At 40.7% G+C, this 22001-nt stretch overlaps 1 protein-coding gene across 5 annotated transcripts in view; it reads right to left on the reverse strand.

Moving 5' to 3' along the window:
* Ankrd44 (ankyrin repeat domain 44) overlaps nt 1-22001 on the reverse strand; it is a 286842-nt gene that overhangs the window by 82002 nt on the left and 182839 nt on the right. For all 5 annotated transcript variants that reach the window (XM_021160936.2, XM_029478049.1, XM_029478052.1 and 2 more), the window contains exons 11-16: nt 16798-16880; nt 15587-15650; nt 13526-13594; nt 10358-10498; nt 8088-8168; nt 3143-3254 (exon numbers count right to left, since the gene is read on the reverse strand). In XM_021160936.2, the coding sequence (XP_021016595.1) occupies nt 3143-3254; nt 8088-8168; nt 10358-10498; nt 13526-13594; nt 15587-15650; nt 16798-16880 (550 nt within the window). The remainder of the gene's footprint in view (nt 1-3142; nt 3255-8087; nt 8169-10357; nt 10499-13525; nt 13595-15586; nt 15651-16797; nt 16881-22001) is intronic.

Genomic DNA, 22001 nt, shown 5'->3' on the forward strand with positions numbered 1-22001 from the left:
TGGATACAGAAAGTGTGGTACATTTACACAATGGAGTACTACTCAGCCATTAAAAACAATGAATTTATGAAATTCTTAGGCAAATGGATGGATCTGGAGGATATCATCCTGAGTGAGGTAAGCCAATCACAAAAGAACACACATGATATGCACTCACTGATAAGTGGATATTAGCCCAGAAATTTAGAATATCAACATACAATTCACAAAACACATGAAACTCAAGAAGAAAGAAGACTAAAGTGTGAATACTTCGTTCTTTCTTAGAATGGGGAACAAAATACCCATGGAAAGAGTTACAGAGACAAAGTTCAGAGCAGAGCCTGAAGGAAGGACCAACCAGAGACTGCCCCACTTGGGGATCCACCCCATAAACGATCACCAAACCCAGACCCTAGGCAGATGCCAGCAAGAGCCTACTGACAGGAGCCTGATATAGCTGTCTCCTGCGAGGTTCTGCTAGTGCATGGCAAATACAGAAGTGGATGCTCACAGTCATCCATTGGACAGAGCACAAGGTCCCCAATGAAGGAGACAGAGAAATACCCAGGGAGCTGAAGGGGACTGAAGCCCCATGGAAGGAACATCAATATGAACTAACCAGTACCCTCAGAGCTCCTTGGAACTATACTGCCAAAGAAAACACATAGTGGAACTTGTGGCTCTAGCTATATTTGTAGCAGAGGATGGCCTAGTTGGTCATCAATGGGAGGAGAGGCCCTTGGTCACAAGGCTCTATGCCAGGACCAGGAAAGGGAGTGGGTAGATTGGGAGCAGGGGGAGGGGGAAAGGGATAGGGGATTTTCAGAGGGGAAACTAGGAAAGGGGATAACATTTGAAATGTAAATAAAGAAAATATCTAATAAATAATAAAATGAAAAAAGAACATGCGGCAAAGCATATCTCTACTGCTGTTTTCAGACACTAACTTTTGGGGTAATTTATTATGTATGCAGCCAGAGTAACTGAAGAGGAACTAGGGGAAGAAAATAAACAACTGAAAAGAATAAAATAAGACAGAAAGCTTCTACCTATTCCCAACATCAAACAAGGAACTCTTCAGTATTCACAGGGCCCCCAGACAAAGGTAATACCGAATTCTTCAAGAATGAAGGCAAATACATTTCACCAACCCACACAGCGAAAAATGATACAAGAATAATTAGGAATTATAATAAGGCTGACCCTAAGTGGAAGTAGCTAAAGGATAGTTAGTTCTCCACACAGTTCTGCAGACACTGATACACTGGCTTGCTGGCTCCCTACCTCATCATGTCTGTCTTAGTAAACAACGTACTGTAGGTATTTTGTGGTTCTTTAGTGAAACGACACAGGAAAGTAGTAGGGAAAAAAGAAATGAAAGTAGGGCTGATTGGTTGGTAGGTTGAGACAGGATCTTACTCTGTAGCCCTGGCTAAACTGGAATTGGCTAGATTGACTAGGCTGGCCTTGAACTTAGAGCCCACCTGCCTCTGCCTCCCTTTAAGTACTTCATTAAAGGTCTGTGCCATCACACATGACACAACTTCTTTACTTCTTAAACAGGATAATATTATAAGCCCAGACTGCCCTCAAATTTAAGGACCCCTTGCTTCAGCCTCCCAAATGTTGGATTTACAGGCAGTCTTATTTAGGGTTTCCATTGCTGTGAAGAGACACCATGACCATGGCAACTCTTAATAAAGAAATGTGTCATTGAGGTTGGCTTACAGTTCTGACAGAGGTTTAGTCCATTTCCATCATGGTGGGAAGCATGACAGCACACAGGCAGACATGGTGCTGGAGAGGTAGCTGAGAGTTCTATATCCAGATAGGCAGGCAACAGGAAAAAGAGAAAGACACTGGGCCTAGCTTGTGCATCTGAGACCTCAAAGCCCATCCCCCAGAGATACACTTCCTCCAACAAAGCCTCATCTACTCCAACAAGGCCACACCTCCAAATAAAGCCTGTCCCTTTGGGCCTATCAGGTCATTATCATTCAAACCAACACAGAGACATATAAACATGTTTAAGGACACTAAAGAAAAATGGCACTTTGTCATCAGCCCACACGGACAGTGAGTTTGAACATTCACATACTGTGATGAAGCTGGACCAAGTGTTGTGTCAAAGTAGCAAATTGTGATCTATAGCTGGATATAGCTATGAATGAACTTTCCTCTCAGCCTCTCCAGGAAGATTTCAAAAAAGATTATTTTACATTAAAAAGTCAGATTTTAGGCCTGGCTATATGGCTCAGTGGGTACTTGTTGATCAACCTGGTGATCTGATTTCAGTCTGAACTCATGTAAATAAAGTTAGAGCAATCTGACTCCATAAAGTTGTCCTCTACCCTTCATATGTGCTGTGACACATGCATGAACACAACACACACATATGTGCGCATACACACACACACATGCACACACACACATATGCACGTGCGCACACATACACATACACTATTTACAGCAGCCTTTTCCTTCTTGCTCTTCCAATAGGCTGTATTTCCTTTGTGTAAAGCAGGGCTCTCTATTTGCTGTAGTCCCCATCATGCCTGACTGTCTTACACCTGAGTTTACTTCCCCTCCATATTTCAAGTTACTGTGGGCATTTAAATGTTGGGTCTTAGAACCAAAACCAAGAGAAGAATTCAGATTTCAACGCCCCCCTGCCCCCAGGTATCTTTTAATCATTGGATTTTTTTTTTTTTAAGTTCAAATTCTGTTCTTGTCCCTTGCCAGTGTCTTTCTTTCCACTCCAGATTTTGGGACTGGCCCAAATGAACCCATGTGTCTAATAACTGAACAAGTCAAGTACCAAGTTATAGTACTGTTTGTAAGTACTGCAGTGTTGAGTTCTTTTTTGGAAAGAGCTACTTGGAATAATTAACACATCCTAATTATCTTTAAAACAAAAAGCCATGTCTACATACAGATCTAACATTCCTACCACAATTACTGCAGATGAGTCCACCACCAGTCAGATGAGGACAGATAGGAACAAAGAACTCTACATCCCATAAGGTCTAACCATTTTTTCACTTAGCAGAAACTATCTTCCCAGAAATACCTAGTAGTGACTGAACTAGGTGGCGAGGGTGGCTACTGAGAGTTTGGGACCATTATTATGCTAGAAAAAAACAACGACAAGACAACTCACCAGTTCTAGACACTGTCTGTGGCCATAGGCAGCAGCATAGTGGATGCTATTGTAGCCTTCCTTGTCCCGGATGGATGGGTTTGCATCATTTTGAAGCAGAAATTCTAGACATCTGTAAGCATAAGGATGTAGTCTCAGAAACACCGCTGGGCAGAAGGGATAATTACCACAAACACCTCTACTGTGGACATTGCACAAATCACTTTGAAGAGTGTGAAGGAGCCATTACAATAAAGCTTTATGTGCTGGGATGGGGGACACCAATGCTCTCTTTATCTGTCTTCATTTCATCTTAAAATAACACTTCTAGGAGGCAGGGAAAGCTTTAAAACAAGTGGGTAATTAGGTGTCCTTTCCCCCCTTCTTATCCTAAGGTAGAGAGCATATCTGTCATCAAGATTACTGGATAATAAGAATATCATCTTTGTGTTCACAAGTCTCAAATGTAATAAAGGAGAAGTCAAGTCCTTGCAACTGGGAAAGCCCAAATGGAGACGGTACTAATTCTGACATCACTATGGGAGGTGAAGATTAAGTTGTTAAAAATTGGAAGTTTAAAATAGATTAAGAAGAAAAGAACCCGAGAGTAGGCAGAATAATAAAAAGACCCAAAGAGTGGCCAACCACTTAAAAAAACATAAATTCATTCAGTGATTACACTTGAAGAGAGACACTTAAGCCGCACCATTAGGAGTACAGACTAGACAAAATTATGAATTTCAAAAGCCTTTTCTGGAACAGTTGTAAATTTTCTGAAATAGTAACAAAATGGGCCACAAGAATGTCCAACTTGTGGCCCATGGTCTACATGCAGCCAAGTATATCTACAAATATGGCCCAAAGGAAAAGAGAACTGACTTAACACATTTTGAGGGGTCTCTGCAATGACAAAATCATGTTCGCAATGTTAGATGCACTTGGCAGAGGAGCTTGGTTTGACCTTTGCTGAAGAGCCCCAAGCTCTAGAACACCAGCACCCTGGGGTGCACAGAGGCAATACTAACTAGCTTGTTGCAGTACCATTTCCATCATCATGAGACAAATGTGTCCCCAACAAGTCCATGCTGATTCAATTTCCTACTCTAATCAAGATTTGTTAATTTTTACTTCTTTTTTTTTATATATTTTTATTACATATTTTCCTCAATTACATTTCCAATACTATCCCAAAAGTCCCCCATAGCGCCCCCCACTTCCCTACCCACCCATTCCCATTCTTTTGGCCCTGGCATTCCCCTATATTGGGGCATATAAAGTTTGCAAGTCCAATGGGCCTCTCTTTCCATTGATGGCCGACTAGACCATCTTTCGATACATATGCAGCTAGAGACAAGAGCTCCAGGGTTCTGGTTAGTACATCATGTTGTTCCAACAATAGGGTTGCAGATCCCTTTAGCTCCTTGGGTACTTTCTCTAGCTTCTCCATTGGGAGCCCTGTGATACATCCAATAGCTGACTGTGAACATCCACTCCTGTGTTTGCTAGGCCCCGGCATCGTCTCACAAGAGACAGCTATATTTGGGTCCTTTCAGCAAAATCTTGCTAGTGTATGCAATGGTGTCAGCGTTTAGAAGCTGATTATGGGACGGATCCCTGGATACAGCAGTCTCTAAATGGTCCATCCTTTCATCACAGCTACGAACTTTGTCTCTGTAACTCCTTCCCTGGGTGTTTTGTTCCCAATTCTAAGAAGGTGCACAGTGTCCACACTTTGGTCTTCATTCTTCTTGAGTTTCATGCGTTTATCAAATTGTATCTTATATCTTGGGTATCCTAAGTTTTGGGCTAATATCCACTTATCAATGAATACATATTGTGTGAGTTCTTTTGTGATTGTGTTACTTCACTCAAGATGATGCCCTCCAGGTCCATCCATTTGGCTAGGAATTTCATGAATTCATTCTTTTTAATAGCTGAGTAGTACTCCATTGTGTAAATGTACCATAATTTCTGTATCCATTCCTCTGTTGAGGGACATCTGGGTTCTTTCCAGCTTCTGGCTATTATAAATAGGGCTGCTATGTACATAGTGGAGCATGTGTCCTTTTTACCGGTTGGGACATCTTCTGGATATATGCCCAGGAGAGGTATTGCTGGATCCTCCGGTAGTACTATGTCCAATTTTCTGAGGAACCGCCAGACTGATTTCCAGAGTGGTTGTACAAGCTTGCAATCCCACCAACAATGGAGGAGTGTTCCTCTTTCTCCACATCCTCGCCAGCATCTGCTGTCACCTGAATTTTTGATCTTAGCCATTCTGACTGGTGTGAGGTGGAATCTGCTTGTGGACGTTGTACATCGTGGTGCGGAGCCTAGTGCGCACCACGATGTACAACGTCCACAAGCAGGAGAAAGGCCATTGATTTGTTTGAGTTAATTTTATATCCAGCTACTTCACCAAAGCTGTTTATCAGGCTTAGGAGTTCTCTGGTGGAATTTTTAGGGTCACTTATATATACTATCATATCATCTGCAAAAAGTGATATTTTGACTTCATCTTTTCCAATTTGTATCCCTTTGATCTCCTTTTGTTGTCGAATTGCTCTGGCTAGGACTTCAAGTACAATGTTGAATAGGTATGGAGAAAGTGGACAGCCTTGTCTAGTCCCTGATTTTAGAGGGATTGCTTCAAGCTTCTCACCATTTACTTTGATGTTGGCTACTGGTTTGCTGTAGATTGCTTTTATCATGTTTAGGTATGGGCCTTGAATTCCTGATCTTTCCAAGACTTTTATCATGAATGGGTGTTGGATCTTGTCAAATGCAATTTTTACTTCTCTGGGCTACAGAATCTCATGTAACCCAGGCGGGGCTCGAACTCACTACTTACTGAGGATGACTTGGCATTTCTAACCCTCCTCCTTCTCCCTCCCAAGTTCTGATATTACAAGGAGGAGCCACCAACCATGCTTGGCTCTCTGGGTTTTAAGATTCTAAATATAAGCCTATTCATTAAATAATACTTTGTTGTGGTAACTTTAGATAGTTTATTCATAAACTTTGAAGTTACATTTACCTACCTTTTGGGTTAAAGTCAAAGGGATTTAAAAGACAAACTAGTTCTTTATTTTCTATAAAACTGAAGAAAAATAGGGCTGGAGAGATGGCTCAGTGGTTAAGAGCACTGACTGCTCTTCCGAAGGTCCTGAGTTCAAATCCCAGCAACCACATGGTGGCTCACAACCATCTGTAACTAGATCTGACGCCCTATTCTGGAGCTGTCTGAAGACAGCTACTATGTACTTACATATAATAAATAAATACATAAAAAAATGAAGAAAAATAAATTTGTAAACACAATCTACTTTCCATCCTTATCTATAAAATGTTCCAAAATAAGTTGAACTCTTGCTAAGGTCCTCCTATCATGCTGTCTTTGGTCCTTCACACCTTAAAAGGAAGTGCCTTTTTACTTGAGCTATTCAATGTCCATGGACAGGGTCCTGTGCATCACTCATCGTACACTGAAGATAGCTCTTTCCACAAATCATTCATGAGAAATAGCATTCTGTGGATACACAACTCCCAGGCTCTGACTGGACTGAAAAAAATCATTTGATATGCTGAATTTATAATTCGGAAAATATTAAGAATTCCTCCTAGAGAATTATTCAGTCCAGAACATAGATAAACTACATGACAACTGTACAGCTACGGCACCAGAAACACCGTAGGATCTGGATATACTCCACACAGCTCCTAAGGAAAAAGAGGAATCCAGTGTGCAACTGGTGAGACTTGTCTTTCCTACTGCCGAGGCTAACTGGCAGTTCAAGCACTTGAGACGCAAAATCAACAGGTCCTTGACTTGGACAGGTGTGTGGTCTCATTTAGCAAGAAGGAGCTCAGGGCTGCAGTTTCTGGCCCTTCCTCCCTAGTGAGCCTGGGTGGTCACAGGGCAAGCCTTCAACTCAGGGGAGAAGGGGAAGCTTCCTGGGGTAACTTTAAATTCTGGTTTTTTAAACATCATCCTTTTAAAACTAGGTGTATTAAGGAGAAACTTGGTCATTATGTTTTATTCACAGCAGTGTCTGTCCCTATCCCAGAAGCACTCAGATATGTCCTTTAACCTGCACCAGGGCTATCTTCTGTGTCCATAGCATAGACCCAGGGACATGAGGAGAGAACAGAAGGGGCAATGTAGGGGCCTTAGAGTGAACACAGCACTCAGGCACGGAAACTCATCCCTCTGGCAACTTGAGAAGAAAGTAAACACATTCTGGACCACAGCCTGCAGACTCTCGGGGCACTGTGTCCCTAGGGGGTTGGGAGGATGAGGCACAAAGTAGACAGACGTTCACTTGCTTGTTCATTTACTGATAGTTATTGTACTAGCTAGGTGTCGGGCTCATCACTGGCCACAGATCTCTGCTCTGTTTGTGATCAGACAACAAAGAAGTGCCCATGTGTTGATGCCCCTGAGCACTGGCAAATACCCAAGACCTTTTCACAGCAACAGTGAAGCCCCTGTCTGAAGCCAGTCAGGGGCAGGGGAGGTGAAATTAGTCAAACTGTTTACAAAAAGCATGAGGTTATCTGTAAGTCAAGGGTCTGAGGGGAATTTCACACCAAGATCTGAAGACCTATGTCTATAGAATCTGATAAACAGCTATCCCCAGGTCACCAAAGTAGACCCTAAGGTCCCAAGTGGAAACTCAGCATGTCCCCATAGCATCTGATACATGACAGAATCAGATATGATATTTATTATCAGATATCATATAAGGATGCTGGCCTGTCACAGTGGTGGTCAAAGAAAGCGTATAATTTTATAAAAAGTTTCATATGCAAGGAGAGTAGAATGGATGGATGTGTTAAAGGTGAGCCTGTATCCCACCCCTTCCTCGGGATTCTAAAGAAAACCCCCAGAAGGAAGGCAGGCATGTGGTAACCCAGAGTGACAAAAGAATAGGGCATCTCACTCCTACACTCAGAAGAAACTTACAGTGCAGCATCTTTTTCCTTCATTTCTCTGGCTCTTTCAAGTTCTTCAGAATTGTCATGGGCATTTCCTAAGATCATCTTACTGTTCAGTGTAGGAGATAGAAAAAAATCACAATTAATTTTTAATTAAAAACTTGTAGACAGTTTTTGCACAATTATATCTCAGTGATTTTTATCCCAACCCAAAAGGGACACATTGGTTATCTCCAAGGCCATCCAGGAAATCTATGTTCTCCCAAGGAATCCAACTGAGGACATCTCACTTTCCTAAAACGTATTCCTAGCTATGAGTGATTAAGACCAGAATCAAGTTGCCTCCCCAACTATAGGTACCCTAAAACTTTCCAAATAAAAAAAAGAAGCAACTTAGCTCAGGCTCCTCCACCCATACCATACCCTCATGCTTTCTGGCCAGCCCAGCATCTCACATCCTCTAGTGCATTCTTGATCTTCATCTCCTAGAATGACTCTCCATTTAAAATTTCCTTTCTAGCTCTTAAAATATGAAACATATTTGTTCCCTAGCCCCTCCTTCGACTGATATTTCCCTAGTGCAAAGCATCGCTCAATTAATAACGTGTGTGGTTATAAGATCCAAGTATGTCATCTTATTAGAAAAATATTTATGTAAACACAAAATGAGGCTGGGCCATGCATGTTCATTTGGGTGCAAATGTGTGGGTACACATATATGTGGAGGCCAGAGGTCAACTTTGGGCATGCTTTATTGAGAGCCATCCACCTTGTTTTTTGAGACAATCCTGCTCATTGTTCTGCAGGCCATCCTGTAGGCTAGATTCACTGGTCAGCAAGCTGTCATCACACATGGATTGTTTTTTAAGGTTTATTCTTTTATTATTTTTATTTACATGTATATGTGTGTCTGTGTGGGTGAATGGCACATGTGTGAGATGCCATCCTGAGAGAGAGAGAGAGAGAGAGAGAGAGAGAGAGATCCCTTAGAGCTATAGTTATATGTGATTGTGAGCCAACTGAATGTGGGTCCTCTGAAAGAGCAGCAAGCTCTCTTAAAACATATCTTCAGCTCAGATGCCTGGGTGGTATGTGAGTTCTGGATATCAAAATCAGACCTCATGTTTGCATGGAAACACTTTACCAGCTGAGCTACCTCCCCAGCCGTGTGTGTGTGTGTGTGTGTATATACATGTATGTATATATATTTGTTGTTTGTTCTTTAAGACAGAATTTCACATAGCCCAGGCTATCCTCAAACTATCAGAAGATGAACTTGAATTCCTGATCCCCTTCCTCCCACTTGCAAAATGCCAAGATTGCACATATGTGCCACCTCTCCTGGTTCTTCATAAATATTTCTTAAACACTGGATCACAATCTATTACTAAGTGAAATCAATTACATTGAAGTTATCAAAATAAGATAGAAGATATAAAGTATCACTACGATAAATGTAAATATGGTTTGTGAGATCTTTTTTATTTCTCATGTATAAACATGTATGTGAACATGTGCATTAAATCATGATGTAAGATTATTTTTTATTTGGTTCACCATTTTAAATATTTGAAAGGGCTGGTGATATAGCTTAACTAATTTATATGTTAAACTTGAATGTTTAGATGTCATTGTTCTAGAAAAGTAGCCATTACCCTTACCCAGAATCAAATGCACCACTGGGGACAGCAAAGAATTCAACAGTTGTCATGTAAACTCATCGGACTCTTCCTATGAATTTAAGAACTACACAAGCCGTGGGACCACGCACCCCTCTTCCTTACAGGAGGGTTCAGTGTTGTAGACTTTCCGAGCCTAGACACCTACAGTCCACACATATTCAGAATAAGACATTCCTCTTCTGCAGCTGCTGAATGAGCGTTCGTGCCCAGGTTAGGAAAAACAGTGCCTAATCTCATCACCAAGGCTGCATTCACTTGGAGTTATTCATTGGTGGGTATTTTTTAACACAGGACATATATATTAGCAGATGAAACATTTATATGATAATGGTGGGAACTACTGTGTGTGACAAATAAATTCCAACAGATTTCCAAAGAACTGGAAAGCCTGGGCTTGGCAGCTCTACTTGGCATTGAACCCAAGAGCAGAGAAGGAGATTACGCAATGGTGTGTAATAATCAAACCTAGGGAGAACTGGGAAGCCTGGGGTAGGGGTGATCCTCCACTCTGAATGAGAGATTCCTCGTGTGCAGTTTCTAGGAGGCGGTATGAAAAAAGCATAACTGCCCCCACCCAGCTCTACCCAAGATGAAGCACAAACAAGGCTATTTTTACTTTCTATCCATGTCTGACGCAGCAGCGTAGTGCAGAGCTGTCCGTCCCCAGTCGTCTGTTTCATTAACGTTGGCTCCGGTGGTCACTAATGCTTTAATACAGTGGAAATGACAATTTGCAGCTGCATAGTGCAATGGGGTTCTAAAAAAAAAAAAAAACAAATAGTGACAGTTATTATCATTATTACTATTTTACTTTACTCAGTCTAGCACACAGACTCATCACTAGCAGAAGCCCTGGCTGTAGTAGTCTTGTTTCCACTCTCAGTGTGTGGAGGCTGAGGGAAGTGAAGCTGAGTCGGCAAAGGCATGTGGCTTCTGGCAAGGCCAGCCTAAGTGGCACTGTCTTTTCTTTCTATTCCTAGTGCCAACCCTGGGTTAGAGCTAAGCCATTTCTTGTTCATGGCACGATTGCCCCATGAAGAACCATCCAGATCATCTTCATTGAGATTATTCTTAGATACGACTAGGGAAAAGGTAGGGGTGGGGTTTGTAAGAGGTAGGGGGGTAAGAGAGAGCAATGGAGTGTATAAATATAAAGTATGTACTATGTGCATGTATGAAACTGTCGCAATGAAATCCATCATTTTGCATTAATTAGAGTATGCTAATGATTTTTTTTTTTTTTTTTTTTACAGACCATTCTTAACTCTTATAAAGCTTCTTCTAATTTCTGGTTGAGTTTTGAAAGGACCAATCCCCACCTATGACAATCCTGTTTTAAAACCACGAGTCTTTCCACCATTGGCAAAGGCTGGATTTCTCAGCTTGGAAGTGAAGGCTTTCCTGAGCTGTCTCCCTTTCTTCTACAGAGCGTCTCTCATACCCATGCACATTATGAACTCACTAATGAATGCAAACTGGATGACAAGGGTACTGGAGTCACCCATGGACACTTCTCCCTTCCTACCCACCAAGCCGCATCCACCCTTCCTGTTCAAGAAGCTAGTTCTTTGCATGAGATATATAGGAAACATTGACTTGTTTTTTTTTTTTTTTTCATTTTTGGTTTTTCGAGACAGGGTTTCTCTGTATACCCCTGGCTGTCCTGGAACTTACTTTGTAGACCAGGCTGGCCTCGAACTCAGAAATCTACCTGCCTCTGCCTCCCGAGTGCTGGGATTAAAGGCATGCGCCACCACGCCCGGCCATTTACTTATTTTTAGTTTCAATTATTGACAGTCTTTTTTCTGGTGTGATTAGCCAATATCTCGGGAATAATAACCAAATAAAACACTAAAAATAAAGTAAGTTTAGCTCAGGAATTTTTTATTAGTTTTCAAGTTTTTTTTTTTTATTTTATAGACAACCTAGGGCTCTTTTACTGGATGATTTCTCTCTTCTGTCCAAAAGGAAGAATTACAATTATAAAGCTATAATATTTTACCTATTGGATTGCTTTTAATGAATGGGACTGAAAATGGCTAGGCATCAGCAGCTTAAGGACAAAGAGGAAGCTAGATGCAGGGACACTTGCCTATGACCCTCACATGGGGGAGGCTGAAGCAGAAGAATTGTGAGTTCAAGGCCAGTTTAGATTACAGAGCAAGGTCCTCTCTCAAAACTAAATGCAAGGTCTATGGATGTAACTCAATAGTAGAGGGCTTGCTTAGCATGTGCAATACTGTGGCTTTGATTCACAGCAACACACACACACATGCACACACGAGGTGGGGACAGACAAGAGAAAAAGAGAGGAGAAGAGGTGTGGGAGGGAAGGGAATGGAAAAGAGGAAATGACAGTTTTTGTTTTCAGGGGACTGTTCAGTCAGATGAGGAAACCCACTAGTAAGGAGGGGTTATAGAGTATTCACAGTGATGAGGGATACAGAGGAGGGACAGTCCCATAAGTCTCATAAGAATTATGAGACAGTTTCATTTTATCTGAAGCTGGTCAACATCAAAGAGCGAGGGGGCAAGTGGTAAAGGCTTAGAAGGAATTGCTAGAGGGAAAGAGTATGTGTATATATACACACCTACATACAATCATGTGCCATGTGTATGCATCTATACAGTCACATATGACAAGCAGGATGTGTTTTAGGAAGTGTGGCATTAGGTGGTTTTGTCATTGTATGAATAAAAACTAGGTGATATAGTCTAATAAACATTTAAGATATATGGGACCACTATGGTGTATGTGGCCAAGTATTAAGTATTGAGTTAAATGTTGTTACTTGGTACATGACTGTGTGTGTGTGTCTGTGCATGTGTGTCTGTGTGTGTGCCTGTGTGTGTGTGCATGTGTGTCTGTGTGTATGTGCATGTGTCTGTGTCTGTGTGTCTGTGTGTGTGTCCATGTGTGTCTGTGTGTGTGTCTGTGTGTGTGTGTGTGTGTGCATGTGTGTCTGTGTGTGTGTGCATGTGTGTCTGTGTGTGTGTGCATGTGTGTGTGTCCATGTGTGTCTGTGTGTGTGTCCATGTGTGTGTGTCTGTGTGTGTGTATGTGTGTCTGTGTGTGTCTGTGTGTCCGTCCACGAACTAGCTGGCATCATAACAGTTTGACTGCACAAGGGGTTATGAAGGTAAGAAAAGTTCTATGTTCCAGTGGTGGTTTGTGTTTATTTCATATTGCAAATGACTATAAATTTATCTCAAGATGAAATGCCCAATACAGAAAAGACATTCTATAGCTCTTTTGACCATATTAAAATTTTAATTTTATTTGTGTGTCTGTGTGTCTGTCTGTGTAAACGTCTCTGTTTGTCTGTATGTCTCTGTGTCTGTCTCTACGTGTTTGGGGAGCTGGAGAAGTCTCAGAAGGCATCACTAGGCTTCTGGAGCTGGAGTTATATAGGCAGTGGTGAGCTATCAGATTTGGGTGCTAGAAACTGAACTCCAGTCCTCTGAAAGAGCAGCATACACTCTCCACTGCTGAGCCATCTCTCCAGCCCATCTTTCAAATTTGGTGCTCTAAGCTTGTTTACTCTGCTGTTTTTCTAAAACATATCCAGGTAGGCAATTAAAAAAAAAAGGCAGCTAAGAGAGACCCCAACTTGTGTTTCCTGTCAGCTTTATTGATGTTTCCCTACAAGGAAGGATGCCTTCTGAGGATGGAGTCACCCCAGTTGTCCCATGGTGACATCTCAATGATGACAAGAGGACTTCTCAATGGACTATTCCATATTCTCTTTTAGGTCCTCAAGGCAGGTCAGCCCTGCATACATACCTCCCACATTTGTCCTTTTTGTGAAAATCTGCTCCGCTGCTCTGCAAGAGCTTTATGCATTCTACATTGCTAGAAAGACAGGGAAAACATAATTAGTATGGCCAGGGTTAATTACTAAAACACCTTCAGAGCTGCTTCCCACCAACTGTGGGATGAGAGGAAATGAGAGCCTCAGATCCAAAATTCTGCTAATAAGAAATAGCCTGGACAAATTCCAGGAATGCTGCATTGTAAAGATCTATATATCCTTTCTCAAAACTAATAAATCAATAAAGGCAAGGGCTTCATGGAACATTTTCAACCCACTGACTAAGGAATTTAATGATTACGACATGATTAAGCCCTCTGGTGATAGCCTCATCATTTATCCTAAAATTCTTTTTCAAAACCATCAGGAGTTTATGAAACCACTCCAGCCTGTAATAACTCCGTGTCACCTTTAAACAATGAGGCCAAGCTGCTGAGCACTACCGTTTATCACAGCATAATAAATCCCCACAGTAACCATTTCAACTCGATACTCCTTAATGGGAAAGAGACAGCTGCGTTTCCCTGTCTTTGTAACCCAGGTAAAAAAGTATCCTGGACCAACACAAAAAAAAATGCAGCAGATCGGAGCACAGTGATCATTCAAAGAAGCTTTGCCATTCACAAAAGCCATAAATCACTCACAACAGAGAAGAAGGACCCACTGAAGTAAATTTCCCTGTTGAAGGGCATGTAGCTGATATCCATTCTAACGGACATTTCAGATATAAACCCAGCACAATGTGTTGCCACTTCCTGGGCAGGTCTCATATTAGGCAGAGCCATCGATCACCATTCTAAACCTGAAACGCTAAGAAGTGGCCCAGAACGTATTGTTTTATTATAATTTAAATAAGAAAAATGATCCTATTAATGATAAGCCTGAGCAGGGCTCTTGCCTTTCTACATTTACCCTTCATAGCTGCTTTTCTCAGAGAGCGAGATATAAGAGCCACGAAAATACATGAATTTTAAAAGGCTCATATGAATTGGTACAGCACATCGGCTAATACGCAGCACCTATCTCTTACTGAATGGTGGGTGGAAAAGGAGCAAAGATACAGGGGAATTCAACCTGTGTGGTTCATGAGTCTCATTTGGTTTGAGGACTGGGGCTGGGGGAAGTGGCTTCTTTTTAAAAATACAGTTAACGTGTGCTCACTTCAGCAGAATACGGTAACTCCATATAAGATTTAGTTTATGACTCCAGAAGGGACCCAGGGAAATAAGGGCTTTACCAATTCATGGTTCATTCACCTCTGATAAATAGGTAATGTCTTTGGCAACACACATGATAAATGGAGAATCCCTTAAGTACTAGGAAATTGATTTAAAAACCTACACCTTCCCAAGACAAGGTCATCTAAGAGACACTATGTCTGGTCCATATGTGATCATGTATCAACAATAGATTGATCAGAGCTTTGATCGAACCATTGATATGCAAAAGAAAAAAGCTGATGAAACAAAGCTAATTACTACAAGAGAAAACGCAAGGATTAAGTCACTCCTTTATCTTCTTTTATTTTACTTATATTTTATTACTTTATCTTTAGGATTTCCTTGACCTTTGTTCACATTTAATCATTCTATAATTTCAAAGCTCATTTTTATTACTAAATATCTATAAATGAGCATAAATGGATTCAATCCTTTATACATACTCTTAATCACCACCTATTAGTTGGTAACGAAGGAGGGAAAAGTTGAGAACAAAGTTTAAATTCCTTCCTTTTGGTAGAAAATATGCCAGGGAGCTATCCATGTTGTGTAGTCTGATGTCTCAAGCTTGGGGTGTGTTGGGGGAGATAAGGACACAAGGCCTATGAGCTGCACAGGATGGACTGTTTGTTTTTCTTTGGAAGCACAAAATCTGAGTGATGCAGAAATGGAGCTAGTGACACTTGATATTTGGTAGAAGCGATTGTGACCCCATTTACCAAGGAAATTGCCTTCAGTTCATAGGCAATTCATGTCAACTAAGACATATGAACCCATCAAGTCATGAAATCACTGCCACTCAGAAGTACTCACCCTCCTGCAGCAGCGGCGTGGAGGCACGTTCTTCCAAACGTATCTGGGGTGTCTATTTCAAAGCCTGCAGACAGCACGTGCTCATTACTAAACAAGGACACTATGCTATACTTTTGTCCTAGTTAAACCACAAGAAACACCGCAGAGACAGAAAAATCAGTTAGTAGGAAAACCAGAAGGCAAGCAATTGTAGTCAGAAAGAGGTTGTCATGGAAACGAATGGTAACTGCTCAGACTTGGCAATTTTATAGGAAGCACCATGAAGTCAAGAAGGATTTATTTTTTTTGCATTCAGCCCTCGGTGAGCCACGGCCACATTTTTCAATCCCAGGATAGAAATTTATGAAACCAATTTGAGATAAGTAGGGCAGTGGACAGGCAGACAGACATGTGAGAAACATGGAAGGCAGGGGAACAATCCTAACAGGCAGGACTGGACACTTCCTTAAGTGCGCCCCGATCTTCCCATGGGTCTGAGATGTGGGAAACGCTGTCATGCAGGAATTACTCTTAAGCATGCCAAAAGCAGTGAGACCAGAATCCACCATAGGCCAAGCACTTAGAGAAATACGCCTCTGGGATAGCTAATGAATGAATTCATAAACAATCTTTGCCCTGCAGGCTTCTACCACTTTGGAAAACCCGGGGACTTCTTAATATATGGAGATTGGCAGGAGCAAGGATAAGAAAGATCAGCAAAGCTCCAAAGCAGGCTGGTTCCAGACAGCTCCGCATTAAAAATATAAAAAATATTAAACCTTCTCGGAAGGGGATCTGCCTTGATGATGTTTCAATGCCCATGGAATTGGATGATAACATGATATTTTCTGTGACTGAAACGTTGGAAGAGCAGGCCATTTTCTTTTGTTGAAAAGAACTGTTAAGTCACCAATTTAGGCCTCAAAGATTTTTTTTTTCTTTTTCTGTGATTTAAGATTCCCAAATGTAAGCTCTGGCTATTACCCACATCCAATTCAGAACCACAAAAGAATGGGACAAGACTCTCATTCTAGGTGGCAACACTGGCATCCAAACAGTTTTGACTTTGAGGAGTGCCAGGAGCTGTCTCATGCAAGCGGGTATGGAACCACCTCACTCTGCCAAGGTAGGACAATGGCCATGTGCAGCCAGCCACTGAGACCAGACACCTAAAGCCATTTGGCTCATTGACAGGACACATCAGGCCTGATTGCTGGCACAGATTCACTTACCAGATGATAACAACTTCCTGCAGCAGTCAGAGTGAGCATTTAGGGCAGCTAAATGTAGGGGGAACATGCTATGGATTCCACACCTAAGGAGAACAACAACCATTCACAGTAAAAGATCCCAAAAATAATTACCCCCTCCAAAGTCCTCTGTTGAAAACTCCCACAAGGATCCCTGAAGTAATTTTGTCATTTTTCCATTCAATAAATAATTATACAACCATTTTCTACCTTAAAACAAGATGACCTTGGTTCAAAACCAATTAAAAGCCCATAACCATAGGGATGTGTGTCTATGTATATTTGTACATATGTATTGTAGACATATGTATGTATACACACATATTTGAAAAAACCTGTTTCACATGAAGAGTTAAACATTATTACTCTATTGTTTCTTTCAGCTCAGTTGTTGGAAATCTCATTGGTTCATTCACTCATTCTCTTAATCATTTATCTGTTTGTTGAACAGGTTGTAAGCCTAAGATACTATGCTTACTGCCATAGCTAATAATGCTAAGCAAGATAAGTGGGGAAAGCAACCCATTTTGTTTCTTGATTCAATAAATATTTACTATTGATCTAGTATGTGTCCATGTTTTGTTAAGAGCGAATAGTGGTTGTACTACGAGAAATAAAATGTTGATAAGATTAACTGTTTACCTTTTGTAGGCAAAAGTTCATCTTCCGAATGGCCCATGCTGATATACACCAACCCACACCACTATACCAGTCACAAATGCAGGAGCAATAAACATCCCTGAGCACACAGTTCACAAACCTATCGTGCCTTTCCCTAAAAGCTGGGGCAAAAAGAATCTAGAAAAGGATTTAAGCCTGACACAGGAGCGCCTCCTCAGGACGATCCTGGAAGGGCAGGCAGTCCCTGCCTTTAGTTAATGCTCCTCTGAGCATCCCTCTCCACCTCTCTCTGCACAAAGGCCCAAAACCATACTTGCTTCAGAACCAACAGTTTCATCTGCACCTGTTGTGTATCCATAAACACTTCATGTAGCAACTCATTTTAACCAAATAATACATTTTAGATTTGTAAGTTTTCTGCACAAGCCCTGCAGCATTAACTATGCAGGTGTATTCTCAGACACAAGGCAGTCCATTCTCAGATTTCATGCTTCATAAAGGAACACATATCATGTGAATTTGTTAAGCTTTGGTTGTAAATATTTTATTTTCTATCCCAAGTTATTACTTAGTACGTGTGTGGATGTCTGAAAGTAGACACATTGCCACAGATAATTTAGTCTTCGGTGTTTTGCAAAAGACCACGTGTCATGAATGAGCCTCTCTTTCTCTTCCCATGTTGGCCTCTGATGGTATTTTCTTCTATTTTCTGTTAGTTTTCCTTTCCATATATGGAGATTTCCAGCCCAGTGTATGCAATAGCTGGCATCCATCAAGAGATGTAATTTTCCAGTCTTCCAGGCAACATCATGTGCAGGAGAGCTGCTTGTAATTGCCTCTCCTGTCACTTATCCACCCCCATTACAAGATTCTAAAAGGTAATTGCATCAATGATAATCTGGATGCCCACGGAAAGGAGTCAGAGCATGGGAGGAAAGGTTCTTATTTATGTGTCTATTTATATCATTCCCAATTGGTTTAATAAAACAGTTCTTTTAAAAAAATTATGATATTGTGTAAAACTAACTAAAAGAAACTTGGAAGCTAAATTATTATGTTATTATAATATAATAATTTGATTTGTTTGGGGGAGGTTAAGCAAAAATAAATGATTAATAATATTTCTGGACTTTTGAAAGAGGCTATGAAGAATATATGGAATTTTAAAAATATATAGACTATTTTCTATGACATTTTTAAGTTTCTAAAGAAATGTGTCTGAGTCAAGACTGCATTTCTTATGATGCCTTAAATGAACCTCATTTTTAAATATATACATTCCCATATACATATATACATGTAGAGATACACAACATATTTTATAAAGACAATAATACATATAATGCATATACTCACAAATGATCAATATATTTTATAAAGGGGTACTATATACACATACATGTTTATATACATAATACATATATACATGCGTGTATAGAAACAATATATTTTATGACAAGATATATTTTATATAGAACAGAGCAAACATGAATTGGAGAAATAACAACAGCATCTGTAAGACACTAGATAAAACAGAAAGCAGTAGTGTAACAATTGCATAGTATATTTTATAACCTATTACCAATACTTTTGATCAATCTTTCCACTTTCAGTAACTTATCACAATCTACATTAACTAATTATTTTCTTTGACACTGCTACTTAGAAAGATAAAAGAAAAAAAACTACTCTGGAATTTCCAGCAGAACCTCTGTTACGTTACATCTTATTCTGCACTTAGTAAGGAGTCATTTCAGTGCAGGGTTTGATAGTATCAGTATAGGTGCCATTATTATTGACATTTGAACTTGAATATGAAACTGATTCATAAGTCAAGGAAGAAGAGCAGAATTCAGAATCTCTGAATAATGTAGAAGGATTTTAACATTTGAAAAAAAACATTCTTTATTGTAATAAAACTGCTCATAGAGGAACAATTTTGAAATCTTTAGTAGAAAAATCTGGGTATGGCTGTCATAGTTAGGAAAGAAGCCTTGGTCTTAACTTCAGGCACACATTGAGGAAAACTGGGATTAAAACTGCCAAATCACCCTAAAGTCAACAATGCATAAGTTACAGGAAAGAGGAGACCAATTCCAGTTAAATTGCTGCATTTATTTGGCAAGTCATAAAATTAATGGAAGCCATTTGTATTTAGCTATTTCTAATTTAGCAGTTAGCTGGCAACTCCTACTCAGCTATTCCAAAATAAATGAGGTCTGAAAGATGTTCCTGTGGAGTGCTATCAGAGGTGAAGGGGCTTTTGTACTAGAAGAATATTAGGGTCTTTTTAATTTTCCTCCTGTATCAGGGGACATGTTTGCTCCTTCCTATACATACTGTACTGTAGAACTTCTCTTAACCCTCTGCAGTGAAGAACACTGTGTTTAAGTAGATGGAGTCAGAAGCCTTGAGTACGAGCTTTGCTGTTTCCTAACTACTTAATGATTGGCAAGTATATAATAGCTCCATCATCCGGAACTTAAAGAAAATTGCAGTGTCTACATCACAGGGTAATTAGATGGCCTTGCTGGACTAAAGCACACAAAACATGAGACAAAGACACATGTCTTAACTTAGAATGGAATCATTTTATAATTATTTAACCTGACTTGCTCTCAATTTTTTTTTTAAAGATCAAAACTTAAAAGGAAGGCTGTCACTCCAACCATTATTGCAGGCATTTGTGTATAGCTGATAATGCTAAGACTGGTTCCTGTATTTGTAGCCAACAAATGCCATCAGTGGTTTGAGTAGCCCAAACACTCTAAAATGGCTATCAAAGTTTTTTCTTGAGTGGCCATTGCCCAATCTACAGAGATGCTAGATTCTCAGTGAACATCTTTACACTCCTCCTGAGAGCCAAGCACATGCAGGTCCCCCGGTCTGACACTTCATCTTTCCTGCTGCTTCTTGTAATATTTCTTAAACTTGTCAACACACTCTTGAAGGTCACTGCAAATACCTTTGGGATCTAAAAAGTCTTCCAGAAGAATCTTTTCTTTTTAATAATAATCTAAGAACTAGAACTAAGGCACACTTGGGTTCATCTGAATGACGTTTTTTTCATCCTGTTTATGCCAAACCTCTGAGCTGGCATTGGCACTTCATATTAACTGTATTTGTATAACATAGTTTGATTATAGTTGTCATAGGCCAATGGTAAAGACAAAAAGTTAGCTCTCATAGACATAAGCTGTATCTCAGCCTAGGGAGGGATGAGGACGCTGAAATCTTTGCCTAAACAAAAGATGGCATAATGAGTTAGAATAAGGGGCACGGTACTGGGCACTGAGCCCACTGCCCCACCTTCCTCCTTGCAATACACACTGAACCCTCAAGGCTCAGCAGCTCAGCTGCCACAGTCTCACAGAGATGGTGGTTTGTCATTACACAGCCTGAGGCACTACCGCACACGTTATCAGACTGGCGATGGACCATATGTTGGTATACTGGATCTCCAGACCCAAATGGCCAAGGACAGGCTCTCAGTTTCTGCTCCTCACTGTCTCTGTGAGCTTGAATGGTGGTGCTAACCACAGAGCACTCTATGGAAATTCTGTGATAGTTACATGTAACCTTTAGAGTGGTGCCTCGCCTAGGTAAGCACTCATGGTCGTTTGCTACTATACTGCTGTTAAGTAAAGCACTTTACACGAATGTTCTTGTCTATGTGCATATGTTTTACAGTTTTTAAAACGTTCACTGATATGGTAACGTCAAAAATCCAAGAAGATGTAGCTGGGCTAATGCTTATTATTCAACTAATAATAATGAAAATAAGTTTATACTGAGGATCTGAAATTCTCTCACCACCATGACCTAATTAAGAGAAGCTCATCTCAGTCTTAATTGACTCCAGCTTCTTCCCAGAAGCCAGTCCTGGCCTTACAAGATGGGATTCTATGTCTGATGCGTGTTCTTATATCCCAGTGGCAGTGTTAATTGCTCTAGTTACATACTTAGCTTGTAGGATAGTCATTGTTAATGTAATCTGTCCTCAAATAGATTATATGTTTCTTGAGAGCAGGAGCCTATATAACCCCAGAGCTGGCACAGTGGGTTTCAAGAGGCATGCAACAATGGAGTGCCACAGTCGGTTATCTAAGTAACTGCGGGAACTGTAATTCCGCATTGATGGCTGCAGAAAGAACTAAGGGCATAATCAGTGAGATGGAGGGCTTGGCTAAAAGTAGATTCCCTTTTATCTTGAGAGACACACACAGCCAACACTGTTAGCCAGCGCTCCCTTCCTCTGCAGGTCCTCAGCCTCATCCTTAGCCTACGGCCTCATCTTTTTTACCCAGGATACTTGGGAGAGGCTGCCAAGTGTTTGCAGTCTGGATGGCTTCCAGTCTGTCTGGATGGCTATCAGAGGATCTTTCTTACTCACAAATGGGACAGTTAGACACAGCCCATCCTACACCCATTTATAATTCCTTAACAGCTTCCGAATGCCTCCAGATAGAATCCAATTCCTTGGCAGGACATATGAGATCCTTCTAGATTCTTCTTCCTCCATTCCTCCCTCATTTCTTCCAACCCCTTCACACATGTCAGGTCAC

The sequence above is a fragment of the Mus caroli genome, chromosome 1 (genome assembly GCF_900094665.2).
Source record: "Mus caroli chromosome 1, CAROLI_EIJ_v1.1, whole genome shotgun sequence".
Lineage (NCBI taxonomy): Eukaryota > Metazoa > Chordata > Mammalia > Rodentia > Muridae > Mus > Mus caroli.